At 37.9% G+C, this 13,825-nt stretch overlaps 1 protein-coding gene across 3 annotated transcripts in view; it reads right to left on the bottom strand.

Annotated features, from left to right (window-relative positions):
- SCEL (sciellin) overlaps positions 1–13,825 on the bottom strand; it is a 162,702-nt gene that overhangs the window by 45,783 nt on the left and 103,094 nt on the right. For all 3 annotated transcript variants that reach the window (XM_015543692.2, XM_042978710.1, XM_015543696.2), the window contains 8 exons: positions 11,054–11,113; positions 7,235–7,279; positions 5,840–5,899; positions 5,478–5,537; positions 4,781–4,840; positions 2,122–2,181; positions 1,065–1,124; positions 51–110 (listed from right to left, as the gene is read on the bottom strand). In XM_015543692.2, the coding sequence (XP_015399178.1) occupies positions 51–110; positions 1,065–1,124; positions 2,122–2,181; positions 4,781–4,840; positions 5,478–5,537; positions 5,840–5,899; positions 7,235–7,279; positions 11,054–11,113 (465 nt within the window). The remainder of the gene's footprint in view (positions 1–50; positions 111–1,064; positions 1,125–2,121; positions 2,182–4,780; positions 4,841–5,477; positions 5,538–5,839; positions 5,900–7,234; positions 7,280–11,053; positions 11,114–13,825) is intronic.

The raw sequence follows: 13,825 nt of genomic DNA, 5'->3' as shown, positions 1-13,825 counted from the left end.
GATGTGCTTATAAATGCCAAAGGAAGGGGAGGAAGTTTTACATGTCTTACCTCTTGATATTTTTATTTGTTTCAGGATTTGCTTTAATAAATCCATTGAAGTCTTGTTTTCTTTGAACAAAGAAATGAATTTTAATGCATGTTATTAAGTAAAACACTAGTCAAGTGAACAATGATTGGAGAAGTCATATAAGTCAGATAAAGTCCTAGACTGGATCAAGACAGGATATAGATTTCTACTTAACAAATCAGATATAACTGCTTATTCTGGTTTTAAATAATGAGAACAATATTAATAATAATATTTTAAAAGTTATAAGGAGAAGAATATATGTCTTCCTATAAACTGAACCATTTCCCCAATGTAAGCCTTTTAAAATATAATTAGGTTATGAGGAGTTACAAAGAGGAAAAAAAAAAAACAACACGTCACATGGTAGGAAAATGAATGAATCATTTCTCAGGGGTACACATGTGACCCTCATGGAAGAGCATTGACATTGAACGATATCAAAAGGGGATGACTTGAACCCAAAAGGATGACACTGCACAGGGATGGCAGAGGATGGCAGAGGTGACGGGACTCAGTGCTGCTGCCATGTTGACAGAGCCCTGAAGAGGGGAAACCGTGGTGGAATTTCCAGGGGATACACCTGCCAGTCCCTCCCCTGGGTTGCCTTCAGAGACCATATCATCCTTAGAGAAGTTGATTTACAAGGGTTTTAGTCAAGCCTCCACTTTGGCTTTGCTATTTTGGAGATCTACCTTGAAAACGTTGTTAAGACTATGCTTCCTTTGGATACAAAGAAACAATTCAGTAATGCATCCATAAACCAAATCAAAGCCCTAAAATCTGGGATAAAGGGCAACTTAGTATCAAAAATTAGGACGGTTCTTCAAAAATTAAGTAATTTTATTAGGAACAAGAAGGGAAGGTCATGGGGCCCACTGCTACTGTCTCACTCCATGCTAATAAAATATGGTTATGAAGCTAAAATGCAAAATCATTTTATCATAAGATTGTCACTTACAGAAATCAAACTTAAAGACACTAATAATTCTTACCCAGTGGCATTTTCCCTTCCTTTGGGATTCACTTTGATAACATTATCCAGGTCTTTACCTCTTTAAAAAAAAACATTTAGATCAGTTTCCAAGAATTCCCACAGTATTGCATATAACTAAGTATTCCATATTATTGGATGATTAATTGAAAACTTTTGGAGAAAATTATTATACAAGTATTAAATTCATTTTATTATGAAAATTGCCTATCAATAATATAGTTAAGTTAATCTCTGGGATTTTATATTGACCAAATGTAAATTTAGATAGAATCCATTGCAGACCCTCCAAAGTGAAAATCAGGGTGGTAGGAATCAGACACAGAAGACAGAGGGAAAACTCAAAGATGTGACCCCTTCAGTGTCACTGAGAAGATCACACAGCGAAATTTGGGGGAAATCAACCAAGATTCAGAAATCAAAACAGGTCTCATCCTCTCCTAGTCTTATCTGTCCTGGCATTCACTTGGATAATCATTTGGAGATCTTGATAACATTATCAAGAATATATGTCTTCCTATAGACATATATATATGTCTCTGGGGGGAAGAAAAACACATGAAAATTTTGTGTCACTTAGGTTATGTTCAATTTTCTCTGATATCTGTATAAATGAGTGTCCCGGAAAGCGTATCAGATATTTCCAGGCCAAATGACCTAAAAAACTTGGATGTAATTATCCTTAGCTGATCTTTATTAACTCCCACAGCAGCACTTAGTTTAAATCAGTTTAGAAAAGCTTCCTAGCATACCTCTCACTTTGCAATTTTGTCCTTTATATTTCTTAATTTAAATACAAAACTTGGCTCATGTTTTAATTGTTTAAGAAAGTATAGAATAAGAGATTATGTAGCACATTTCCTGTACTTAGTTCAGTATAACTCAAACATGTGGTCCTATGGAAACAGATTCGTCATATTCCTTTGCTTACTCTCTAATTGGCTTAAAGTACAACACTTCATCTGTGACGGAGGAAAGCATAACACTCCCACTTCAAATGACCTATGAAAAGCTAACTTGAAAAAAGAGAGCCCCAGCAAAGTAGGACCTGCACTTACCCTTTCTCATTTTTTTCAGTCCTCTGATTAACTTTAATAAGACTTCCAAGGCCTTGGTTTCTTCATAACATTGGAGCAGGGAGGAAGGCAGAGCAACAGAGAGGAGAGAGAGGAATTCAGTCTCTTATGGCAACAGAAGATTTCTCACAATAGGAGTAAGATGTTATCAGTACCTAAAGCCTCAGAAGTCTTTAGAACTGTTTAATGCAAGTGGCTCTTCTCATGCAAAATGCTGAAGAGATATGGTAACTTTTCTAATAGTAAGGTCCCAGTCATTACTCAGTTATGATTAAATCATTCTAACAGGGAATAATTTTTAATAAAACAATAAACATTCCTGCCATTTAGAACTGAGTTGTTGTGTTGATCATTTATGCAATGTTACAATTTTCAGGTTACTTTTATTACTATATATCATAGCCCTAGCGCCCAGTTTCAGTATAAGGAAGAGATCTGGATTCAAAGCCTAGTTCTGATTTTAACAAGATTGCAACCCTGTTATTTCACTTTTCTGCACCAAGTTCCCTCACTATAAGTAAAGGAATTAGACTATGCTATCTGCAGGTCTTTTTTTTTACTCTAATATTTTATTCTTCATATTCTCAAAAGACCTAATGGTCAAAGAGCCTGACCTGTGGGTTGAAGCCAAGTGATTGCAAGCTCTTTATTTTTTTTAACTTCTTTTGCAAGCTCTTTATTTTTTATTTTTAAAGTAAACTAAATGTTTTTAATTGAAATAGAGTTGACACACAATGTTTACAATAGTTGCAGGTGTACAACATAGTGATTTGACAACTCTATACATGATACAATGCTCACCACAAGTGTAGCTGCCATCCGTCATTATACAATGCTATTACAATACCATTGACCATATTCCCTACACCATACCTTTCATCCTCATGACTTACTCATTCCATAACTGGAAGCCTGTATCTCCCACTCTCCTTCACCTATTTTGTCCATCCCCCCACTACCCTACCCTCTGGCAACCATCAGTTCATGTATTTATGTATTTATGTATTCTCTGTATTTATGTGCCTATTTCTGCTTTTTCTTTGTTTGTTTTTTAGGTTTCACATATAAGTAAAATAATATGGTATTTATTTTTCTCTGTCTGACTTATTTTACTTAGCATAACTCCCTCTAGGTCCATCCACGTTGTCTCAAATGGCAAGATCTCATTTGTTTTTATGGCTAAGTAATATTCCAGTGTGTGTGTGTGTGTGTGTGTGTGTGTGTGTGTGTGTGTACACTACATTTTCTTTACCATTAAATAATTTTAAAAGCAAAAGTTCCCTTCAGGTCTCAGTTTGTGCTTTCTTTTTCCTTTGAGGGGTGACTGGTGGGAAGCTAACTTTAATATATTTGTTGATATATTGCTTTCTTTAAACATGAAAATCATTCAAATCAGGGGTGGAAATGAGACAGTCAACATTTTAAATCTAAACCCTTTGGGAGCCCTGGGTGGCTCAGTCTGTTAAGCATCCGACTTCTGCTCAGGTCATGATCTCACAGTTTATGGGTTCGAGTCCTGCATTGGGCTCTGTGCTGACAACTCAGAGCTTGGAGCCTGTTTCAGATTCTGTTTCCCTCTCTATCTGCCCCTCCCTGCTCGCTCTCTCTCTCTCTCTCTCTCTCTCTCGAAAATAAATAAACACTAAAAAAAATTAAGAAACAAAAAAGAGAAATAAATAAATAAATAAATAAATCTAAACCCTTTGAAGATTTAGACATGTCATTTTTAGTAAAAAGTTCCCAGGTCTCATGTACCCTTGGAAAAGTAGAAATAACTCTATGATGTCTCCAGTGCTTTATATAAATTGACTACAAACAATAATAAACCTTTTCCATGCAAATCGCTTAAAGCTATTAAGGGATATCAAAGTTAATTCCTCTAAATCCCCCCATTTGTCCAGGTGTTTTCCTTTGCTATTTTCATCTGTCTCTGATTTCACCGTGATAAGACTATTGACATTTTAGTTTCTTTCAGTGTAAGAAAGAAGGCAGGGAGGAAGGGCGGGAAGAAGGAAAAATAAGGAAGGATGGATTCTCCCGGTCAGTGAGCTCAGTCATTCCTGCATCAAAAAGCCAGTTCCTATTAGTTATCCCACATTATAAATCACATCTCTTTTCTTCTCTTTACCAGCCCAGAAATGATTTACTTGAGATGCTCATCCTAATTTTCTTATTTTCCACCACTTTCATGGACCCTTCCCAATTTCATTTTTTAAATACCGGAAATCACATCTTTTCCTATACAGCTCATATAACCATTCGCAGAGAATTGACTGTTTTCCCATTTCATCTGTTCTCCATGTGAAAAAAAAATTACCTGTAATAATACTTGTACAATTACATTATAATAATAGATTGCTAATAAGGATTCTGTATCTGTGAAATTCTTACTGCCAGCCCTTTTCATCACACAGACTTCAAGTGTTCTACATCAGAGAGGCTTCAGCATGTATTTGGCAAGATTGACTTGGAAAGCTAGAATACCATTCTGTGCACAGACTGGCACAGAGAGATGGCTTTAACAGATAATCGAGACAATAGAAATAATTATCATGTTAGGAAGGTAAATCTAAGAACTAACCAAGTACAAGGTAAACATCCAGTCTGGGGGAAAGACAGTAAAGATCTCATAAATTCTTACCTTTCATCATTCTTGACTATTGCGGGATTTTCTTTAATAAAACTGTCAGGAGTTCGGTTTCTTTTCACATAAAAAATAGTATCATAATGTAAGTCAATTTTCTAGTACATCAGTATCAGTGTAGAACTATAAATTAACCTCTTAAATGCTATCAGTGCAGTTACTAATCATTCCCTAACCCTTTTTATAATATAAAATAAGTAAAAGCAGGACTCTTGATCTTGAGATATTTATAAATATATCCATGATATACATATGAAGTGACTCAACCAAGATTCCAACTGAAAAGTGCCTTAGAACATCATAAAGACTTCAGTGATGAGAGGCTGTGCTCCCAGCATCAAAACATCTTATAGTAAATATGTTTATTTCATAAGCCAGTCCACTAGTTGTAACAGCCAGCTAGAGTTTTTTTTCATTTTTAGATACAAAAGGGAACTTGGAGATCATCTAGGTCATGCCCTTCATCTTGGGAGGAGGACACAGTGGTTCCAGAGGTTAAGTGACTTGCCCAGGGTCATCCAGACGGATGTTGGTGGCAGAGCCACCACCAAGATATCCACCCGTCTCCTCACCCCCATTCAGGGAGGGCCTGTTCCACCAGCCTGCCTTGTCTTGGGCCAGAGGCTGAACCCAGGATGGTATATAGTCTAGGACTCAATCAAAGAGGGCTGTAAGAGTCTCAGTCAAATCTTACCCTTTGTCATCTTTGTCTGTTCGGGCACTCGTAAAAATGAGATTTTCAAGGCTCTTGGCTCTGTAAACACAAAGAAACTCAAATAAAAAAGACTACATATTGAAATAAAATTTTGTGGTATCTTAAAAGGTCGGATACCATAAACATTCTTCACGAATTGCTCATTTACTCTTATTGAATGGAAGAGCAGAAATCCTTCTGGGCAATTATGTCTGAGCTTAATGTACAACACAGAGAGCACTACCCCATCTGCTAGTACATTTCCATGCCAGAGGATACAACTCCCTTCCAGCTAATGTCTGAAAGAACACAGCAAGGAATCTGGGAGACCATATTTTCAGGTTAGGGACAGCTGCACTTACCTTTTCTCTGTTTGATCTGCCTTAGGATTTGCTCTGAAGAGACCGTCAAGACCTTGATTTCTTTAAATGTATTAATAAAAAACCTTGTCAGTGGTAATAATACATACTTAACTCTAAAGAAATATAGACCAGTTTATATTCCTATATAGAGGTCAGTTATAGACAGGAAATAGTAGCTGGTTGCGAACGATGAGACACAATTCTTGAAATTGGTTTATTCCAAATAGGTATTTTCAAAGACTCAAAATTTAAATTGCAGTGGACCTTAGGGAAAAATAAGATAGAAGATACAAACTGGGGATCCACACATAGTAGATCCATGACATGTTGTTTGGATTCAGAGCATTTTGTTAAAAAAAATTTTTTTTTAATGTTTATTTATTTTTGAAGGAGAGAGAGACAGTGTGAGTGGGGGAGGGGAAGAGAGAGAGGAAGACACAGAATCCGAAGCAGGCTCCAGGCTCTGAGCTGTCAGCACAGCGAGATCATGACCTGAGCTGAAGTCGGACGCTCAACCAACTGAGCCACCCAGGCGCCCCAAGAGCGTTTTGTTTTTAATGTGAGCCAATGTTTACAAAGATGGCCATGACACATCGAAACCTGGATTTTCAAGATATCCTGAGAATGGTCTGCAACACTGGGCCTGTCAGCAGCTGAGAAACAGCTGGAGTCCTTGGACAGGGCATTGCCCTCTGTTTCATACAGTCAGGTCCCTTCTGCCCTGGGAGGCCATGGAGTCTGTGATCCTTGATCTAATACCCTCTCTTTTTATAAATGAATAAACTGAATAGAAGCAAACTTAAATGAGTTGTTGATAGTCAATCATAAGATCATATTGTCATAACAGGGTATGAAAACCACATCTCTCTGATCAATGAGCTCCTTTGACATTTGCCTAGTTTCTCTTTTTCTCTGATTCCTACCCATTTAGTATGTTGGTGGGCAAAGGAACAGAGAGATAGCAAAAACTGCACTCACTTCCAACACAAACCTCAATTATTATAATTTTTAAAGTGAGCAATTATAAATGATTTAAAATTAAGGAGATAAAGTTAACCAAGATAATAAGTGGCTTTTGTAAAGCATAAAACTGAAAGCACTGAGTGACCAAACTAAATGCTGCCTGCATACTAATATTTCAGGAAGAGAACTGTGGTTTTATATAACTGCCTCACTAAACAGAGTATGAAAATCAAAGACACCTTAATATTAGTCTCTTTAGATTGGAATAGCCTTTCATTGGTAGTGACGCCCGCAAGCTTTTTATTCAAGATTTGTAGGCCACTTTTAATTAGCCCCATATGTGGGTCCTTGTGCTCAAATACTAAAGAGACATAAGAAGTCACAATATGCAATTCAGTAATAGAACAAAAATTGGATGTTTTCAAATCTTACCTATTCAAGCTTTTGTTCATTTTGATGATATTATCCAATTCTTCACTTTTGGAAGAAAAACCAAAACAAAAAAAATCTCACATCAGTAAAAGCCTGTTCAGAGTCAAAGGGCCGGTCCACCTAAACCCCTGTTTTGGTTAGTTCTCTGGAATACAACACAGGCCCCACCTTTTTCCTCTATGAAAATCTTGTTTATCCTTCAAGGCTCTTTCAAATACCTTTCTCCAAGACATATTTCCCAGGCCTCCAAAGGAATAGAGTCCTCTACATTTTTGGAAACTTTGCTGCATTTTGTTTTTGTTCATCTCCTTTATGACACTTAGACTACTATATTTTGTAATGTAACAACTGCACACTTGTCTCATGATAATGTTTCTGCTCCTACATCTCTCTCTCTTTCACACACACACACACACACACACACACACACACACACACACTCCACTTAAAATTTAGAACTGTATTTTACAGTGGATTCTCTTCAGTCTTTAATACCGTGTCCTTTATACAATAAATACTTAATACAGGTTTTCGACTGAATCAACAAATATATGTACATTGACTAGTTACAGATTCTATACATTTGCATAATGTACCTGTACAAAGTAGCTATCGGAAAACACCTGTTCATCGGTAAGTCTGGCTGCTTTCTTGAATTGTGCTCCTATCTCATTTCAAGTCCACTAAATTTGCTATCTTGTTTCTGTTTTTGAGAACTGCAACTTTCTGGCTGTTTCTTGAGGAACAAACAACCTCTTTAAGCTAAGTCCCTAGGTTCTAGAATATCCCTTAGAGCCACCTGAGCTCAGGTCTTTCCCCCAGGAAGGCAGCCTCAGTGGGTTTCTTGTTCCTGTTTGCTCCTCACAGCATGGTCTCTCTTCAATATTTCTGTCACCACTTTGCCTCCATTTCTCTTGCCTTCCAGTTTTAGATCACAAATCGTGGTTTTTCCTTCTTCCTGCTCTAGAATCATACATTTTCCACACTTTCTCAATGTTCCTCTTGAGTCATCACTGGTACTGACCAGGAAGCCATGGGGCCAAGTAACTTGGTAGTTACATACTCAGGGTCCCATGTCAGGGGTACCTGGATCCCAATCCAGGATTCACCACTTACTGGTTGATGACTCTGGGTGTGTTACCTAATCTGTTGTTGCCTCAATTTTTCCATCTGTCCAACAATACAAATTGTACTCACCTGAGAAAAGAATCAGTGAGCTAATAATGAGTATAAAGTTTGTAGCATGCTGTCTGGCAAGTCATAAACTTTCAATTAATTTTGGCCATTATAACAAACAGTTCCCAGTCTATTAAATTTTTCATTTAATAAATGCTTGCTATATTTATTTTTTAAACAGCTTTCAGAGACATCAAGACTTTGGCTCAGGCTAGAGAAGTATAGTTCTGAGTCATTCATGTGCTTTGAAGGTGCCTGGCACCACGCACTGCCAGAATAGCCACTGGGCAAGTCCTCTCAGTGACCCTAAAACATGTTACATTAGCAGCCATCACATAAATGAAACGTTTCAAATAATGTTACATATTCAGTGGTAGGATTGAAGGCTGAGGATAAATACTGAAATACAAAAGTTGCTGACCCTGACAAGAATTAACATTCTATCCCTGACACAGTGCCCCACTGTTGTTTCTTGCTTGAAATCCCACCTTCTACCTCTGAGGGTATGACTCTCTCCATATCTCCCAGGATAAGAACAAACCTAAGAATCCTATAAAATTGTAGCCCCAGATCTTTCTGGCTAATGTGAGTCACAACAATGTGATTATCAGAATCTGGGGTTGCTCACGTTTATCACAAAAAAATTGGCATAAATCACGAGAAGACAATCTGTGGCAAATTAAATAAAATGGAGATAATATTCTGAAGAAAGAAGTTGGGCTTTTAAAGTGACCTTACATTGATAAAAGCTTTGAATATTAAATTTCACCATTGCATGTGCAAGAAATTAAATGCTCTTAATCAGATAGGAGTGACAGTCCACTTCACGAAGGAATATCACAAAGAGCAGCTCAGGTGAATGAAGCTAATTCTAGTCCCTACAGATGGCCCATAGTAATGGTCCTTGGGTATGTCAATCCAACAGACATTCCCCTTGGAGGAATGCTTCCAGAGCAGTAACTTCTCCCTGCAAAGAACACATCTTTCTGCGGATTTCGTGCATCGTGCCTAGGGAGGGGACAAGACTGACAGTTGTTCCCAGTGTTTCTCTTTGTGCCAAACCATAACTTCCCTTCAGCATCACTCACATATCTCCCTCTCAAACATCCCCACCACTCACCAAAACACTGTCCAATCTCTCTTAAAAACAAAATATTACCTCATAAAAGTAAAGTAAATAGAATTAGAGATCTAGGCACTCAGACAAGAGAAGGTGGAAGTGAAACATTCAGGATACTTTCTGGAGTCCCCACCTGGATGCAGAGCTCCAATTAGTTTTGTGCACAGAAGAGCAATGTGTCACCTCTGTTTCTTCTCTTCAGTTCTTTTGACTGAGACCATGGTCCCCAATCACACTCAGCATTGCATTGCTGACTTCCACCAAGCAATGAGAATTTTTGTAGGCATGGCATTTAAAATATGGAATTTTTATACTCCAGGTCTCCCACTTTTCATTCATTATTTACCATAATCTATTATATAAGTACCTACATTGCACAAAAGATTCCTGTTAGACACTGCAAATGACTTACGGTGAATAAAACAAAACATCTGCTCTAAGAAACTGAAGAGATGACAGAGAGGGTGAGATGCTGACATAGATACCATGAAACAACATCAATTTTGATTAGTTGTTATAACACATAAATAGGGGGTTCAAATAGCTTAGATAAATAGAAGTCACTGGAATGATCTCACTGGATCATTCTGTGAAGACTTCACAGAAGAAGTGATATCTGATCTAGATCTTGAAAAATACGTAGGACTTGGATGGATTGATATGGTGGCCTTGAGGCCGGGAAAGGCTGCTATGTAGGTGGGATGGCATAAACAAAGGCACAATGTCTGGAAACTTCAGAAAGCAAGTGGTTTAATTTGCTATTTCGTGTAGGGTAAATGTGAGGGCAAAGTCAGAAATAACTCTGGAACATTAGGTTGGAACCAGGTTATCAAAGGTTATATGTAATTGAACGGGCAAGGGGGAGCCAGTGAAGTAGTTGTTCAAGCAGAATTTTAAGAAGTGGCAGTGATGGTTTAGGGGAGAAGAGACTGAGGGAACGTAAGTAAATCTGGGTAGCTACTCTAACTTATGATGGTGCCCATGACGGTTTGAACTGGGGTGAGGCCATGTGAGCATGAAGAGAATTTTAGACATTTAACGCATATATGCGTGACACTACATTAAGGGGAAAGACATGGAAGAATGAAGAATGATTCCAGAAAGGTGAGCTTGGCTGAAGGAAAGAACAGAAAGAAGTCAGGAAATAGTGCATTTGGGAAGGAAGGTAAATGTGGCCTAGGACACTCTAAATGAGGGTGCTGGGAAGGCAGAGAAGTTGAGATCTGAGCCAGCAACATAAATACAGGACGAGGACTTGGAACAAGGTCAAAACCACAGACAGCAGAGGTGACAAGGATGAGTACAGTCACCAAAAGACAAAGCAGAAGAAAAGTATCCATAAATGTCAGTGTTGCCCATTTTTCAGGGACACTTACTTAGAGAGACGGACTCTTTCTTCTTTTAAATTATATAAATAGCATTGGAATTTTGTTTATATTTGGAACTTTTAAAGGAACCGGTTAAGCCTTTTTTGAAACATTAAAAAAGAAAAAAAACATAAGCTCAAAGCTCTGAGCTCTTACCCCCTGTTAGTTTTCTGAAGTGAAGTGGCCACTTTGACTATGTTCTCGAGATCCTGACTCCTTCAAATGATGAAAAATAAACACAAGTCAATGACAGTAGAGCTATATTTGAAGTAGCTAGAAATTCTTATGTTTTCAGTAAACAATAGTCCATGTGTTCAGGAGTTACTGACTTTAACTGCATAATGAAATTGTTCTATCATACCAGCTCATGATATAGGGCTGATATGATAGATATCATACACACACACACACACACACACACACACACACACTCACACACACACACCCACACACACATACACAAAACACCAGTCATTTCACTGGACATTGGCTCTGGCATCTAATGCTCACTGAAATAACTACAGTGTCTCTTAAACACATTGGCTTCTCCCACATTTCCTTTAAAAAAGGAAATGGAAAAGAAAGTATGGTTAACTGCACAAGTGAACACAGAAGTGTGTTCAAAGGTTTTTCAACTACAGCCAAAGAGCATTAAGCAACATGTCCAGATGATTAATTAGTCCCTCACATGCAGTCAAAGTATCTGTCTTCTTAGGCTTCCAAAGGGAAAGAAAGTATATTTTAAACCATAGGGTAGGAGGAATCACCTGACACATAGAGTATTTGAATCCACACTGGTGTCCCTAGATCATAAAAAGATCATAAAAAGGGAAAATGCTTACTGGTGTCCCTGTATTTAAGATTTTCAAGACAGTGTTTTATAGAAGGTTAATAGGGTTCTATGAAGAAAGAATTTTGCAGTCAAGTAAATTTGGGAAATATAACCAACTTTCAGAGATTCGGAATATGTGTAAACACATTAAAATTTCTGAGAAGTCCTGTGGTAGAGAACTGTTTTTTTTTTAAACGTTTTTTTATTTATTTTTGAGACAGAGAGAGACAGAGCATGAACGGGGGAGGGTCACAGAGAGAGGGAGACACAGAATCTGAAACAGGCTCCAGGCTCTGAGCTGTCAGCACAGAGCCTGACGCAGGGCTCGAACTCACGGACTGTGAGATCATGACCTGAGCCGAAGTCGGACACTCAACCGACCAAGCCACCCAGGCGCCCCATCCTGTGGTAGAGAACTGTTTAATTGTGTCTCCTAAATGTGTTGGCCATTAAACCCTTCTTTCACAGAACATGCATTGACGTCTTGTGGTACATGGGACACAGCTTGGGCAATGCTGAGATACAGTTATACTTAAGTTACTAAGTGGAAGGAAAAGGTGATTCTCCCCAAAGGTAAGGTATCCATGTGATGTATGTTTCAAACTGGGACTCTTCTGAGAGTCAAGGGAGATAATAATAAAAAAAAAAGTATGTAAGTTTTGAACTTTGAAACATTGGTTGTCACAATGGATAAGATGGTAAACTTACTATTATGTTTTTTACCATAATAAAAAAAATGGTCTATCATATTGATAAATCTATAAAATAGCATCATTCAAAACTAATTTCAAAAATAGTGTTTTTTCTAAAAAATAAAAATATAAAAACAATATAACCACAATAAATACTAAACTAGATGGGATGTGCAAGATAATAGGCATAAATCAGGACTGTCATGGGGAAACCTTACCCAAAGATCAATACAATTTGTGAGTCTTTTCCTGATGATGTGAGTGGAGCTGGATATGGCCTTATTTTGCAGCCAATACTAGCAAAGCCTTTGCAGAACTAGTTCAGTCAAATGACTATATTTCCACCTATTCATTTAAACAACACAACTAGGGGCACCTGGGTGGCCTAGTTGGTTAAGCTTCTGACACTTGGTTTTGGCTCGGGTCATGATCTCACAGTCTGTGGGTTCAAGCCCTGCATTGGGATCTGTGCTGACAGTGCCTGCTGGGGAATCTCTCTCCCTCTCTCTCTCTGCCTCTCCCCCCTCCTTCCCTCTCTCACTCCCTTTCTCTCAAAAATAAATAAGTCGACTTAAAAAAATAAACATCTGGGAACGCAAGCTGGTGCAGCCACTCTGGAAAACAGTATGGAGGTTCCTCAAAAAACTAAAAATAGAACTACCCTACTACCCAGCAATTGCGCTACTAGGCATTTATCCAAGGGATACAGATGTGCTGTTTCGAAGGGACACATGCACCCCCATGTTTATAGCAGCACTATCAACAGTGGCCAAAGTATGGAAAGAGACCAAATGTCCATCCACGGATGAATGGATAAAGAAGAAGCGGTATATATATACAATGGAGTATTACTTGGCAATCAAAAAGAATGAAATCTTGCCATTTGCAATTACTTGGATGGAACTGGAGGGTATTATGCTAAGTGAAATTAGTCAGAGAAAGACAAAAATCATAGGACCTCATTCATATGAGGACTTTAAGAGACAAAACAGATGAACATAAGGGAAGGGAAACAAAATAATATAAAAACAGGGAGGGGGACACAACAGAAGAGACTCATAAATATGGAGAACAAACAGAGGGTTACTGGAGGGGTGGTGGGAGGGGGGATGGGCTAAATGGGTAAGGGGCACTAAGGTATCTACTCCTGAAATCATTGTTGCACTATATGCTAACTAATTTGGATGTAAATTTTAAAAAATAAAAAATAAATTTAAATAAATAAATAAATAAATAAACATCAATACAACTGTATCACAGACCTTGGGACAAATGCTGGGAATAGAGAGGTGTTTTCCTTTCTTAAGGGGTTTGATTTTATTCTGTTATCATGTTGAGACAACTTTGGTTGTTTCCCTAATGTAAAGCTTGGGATAGAAAAAAAAAGAATAATATTCTGTAGGT

Source organism: Panthera tigris, chromosome A1 (genome assembly GCF_018350195.1).
Source record: "Panthera tigris isolate Pti1 chromosome A1, P.tigris_Pti1_mat1.1, whole genome shotgun sequence".
NCBI lineage: Eukaryota > Metazoa > Chordata > Mammalia > Carnivora > Felidae > Panthera > Panthera tigris.
Note: the sequence above shows the minus strand (reverse complement) of the source record. Positions and strands in the feature narration are given on the sequence as shown.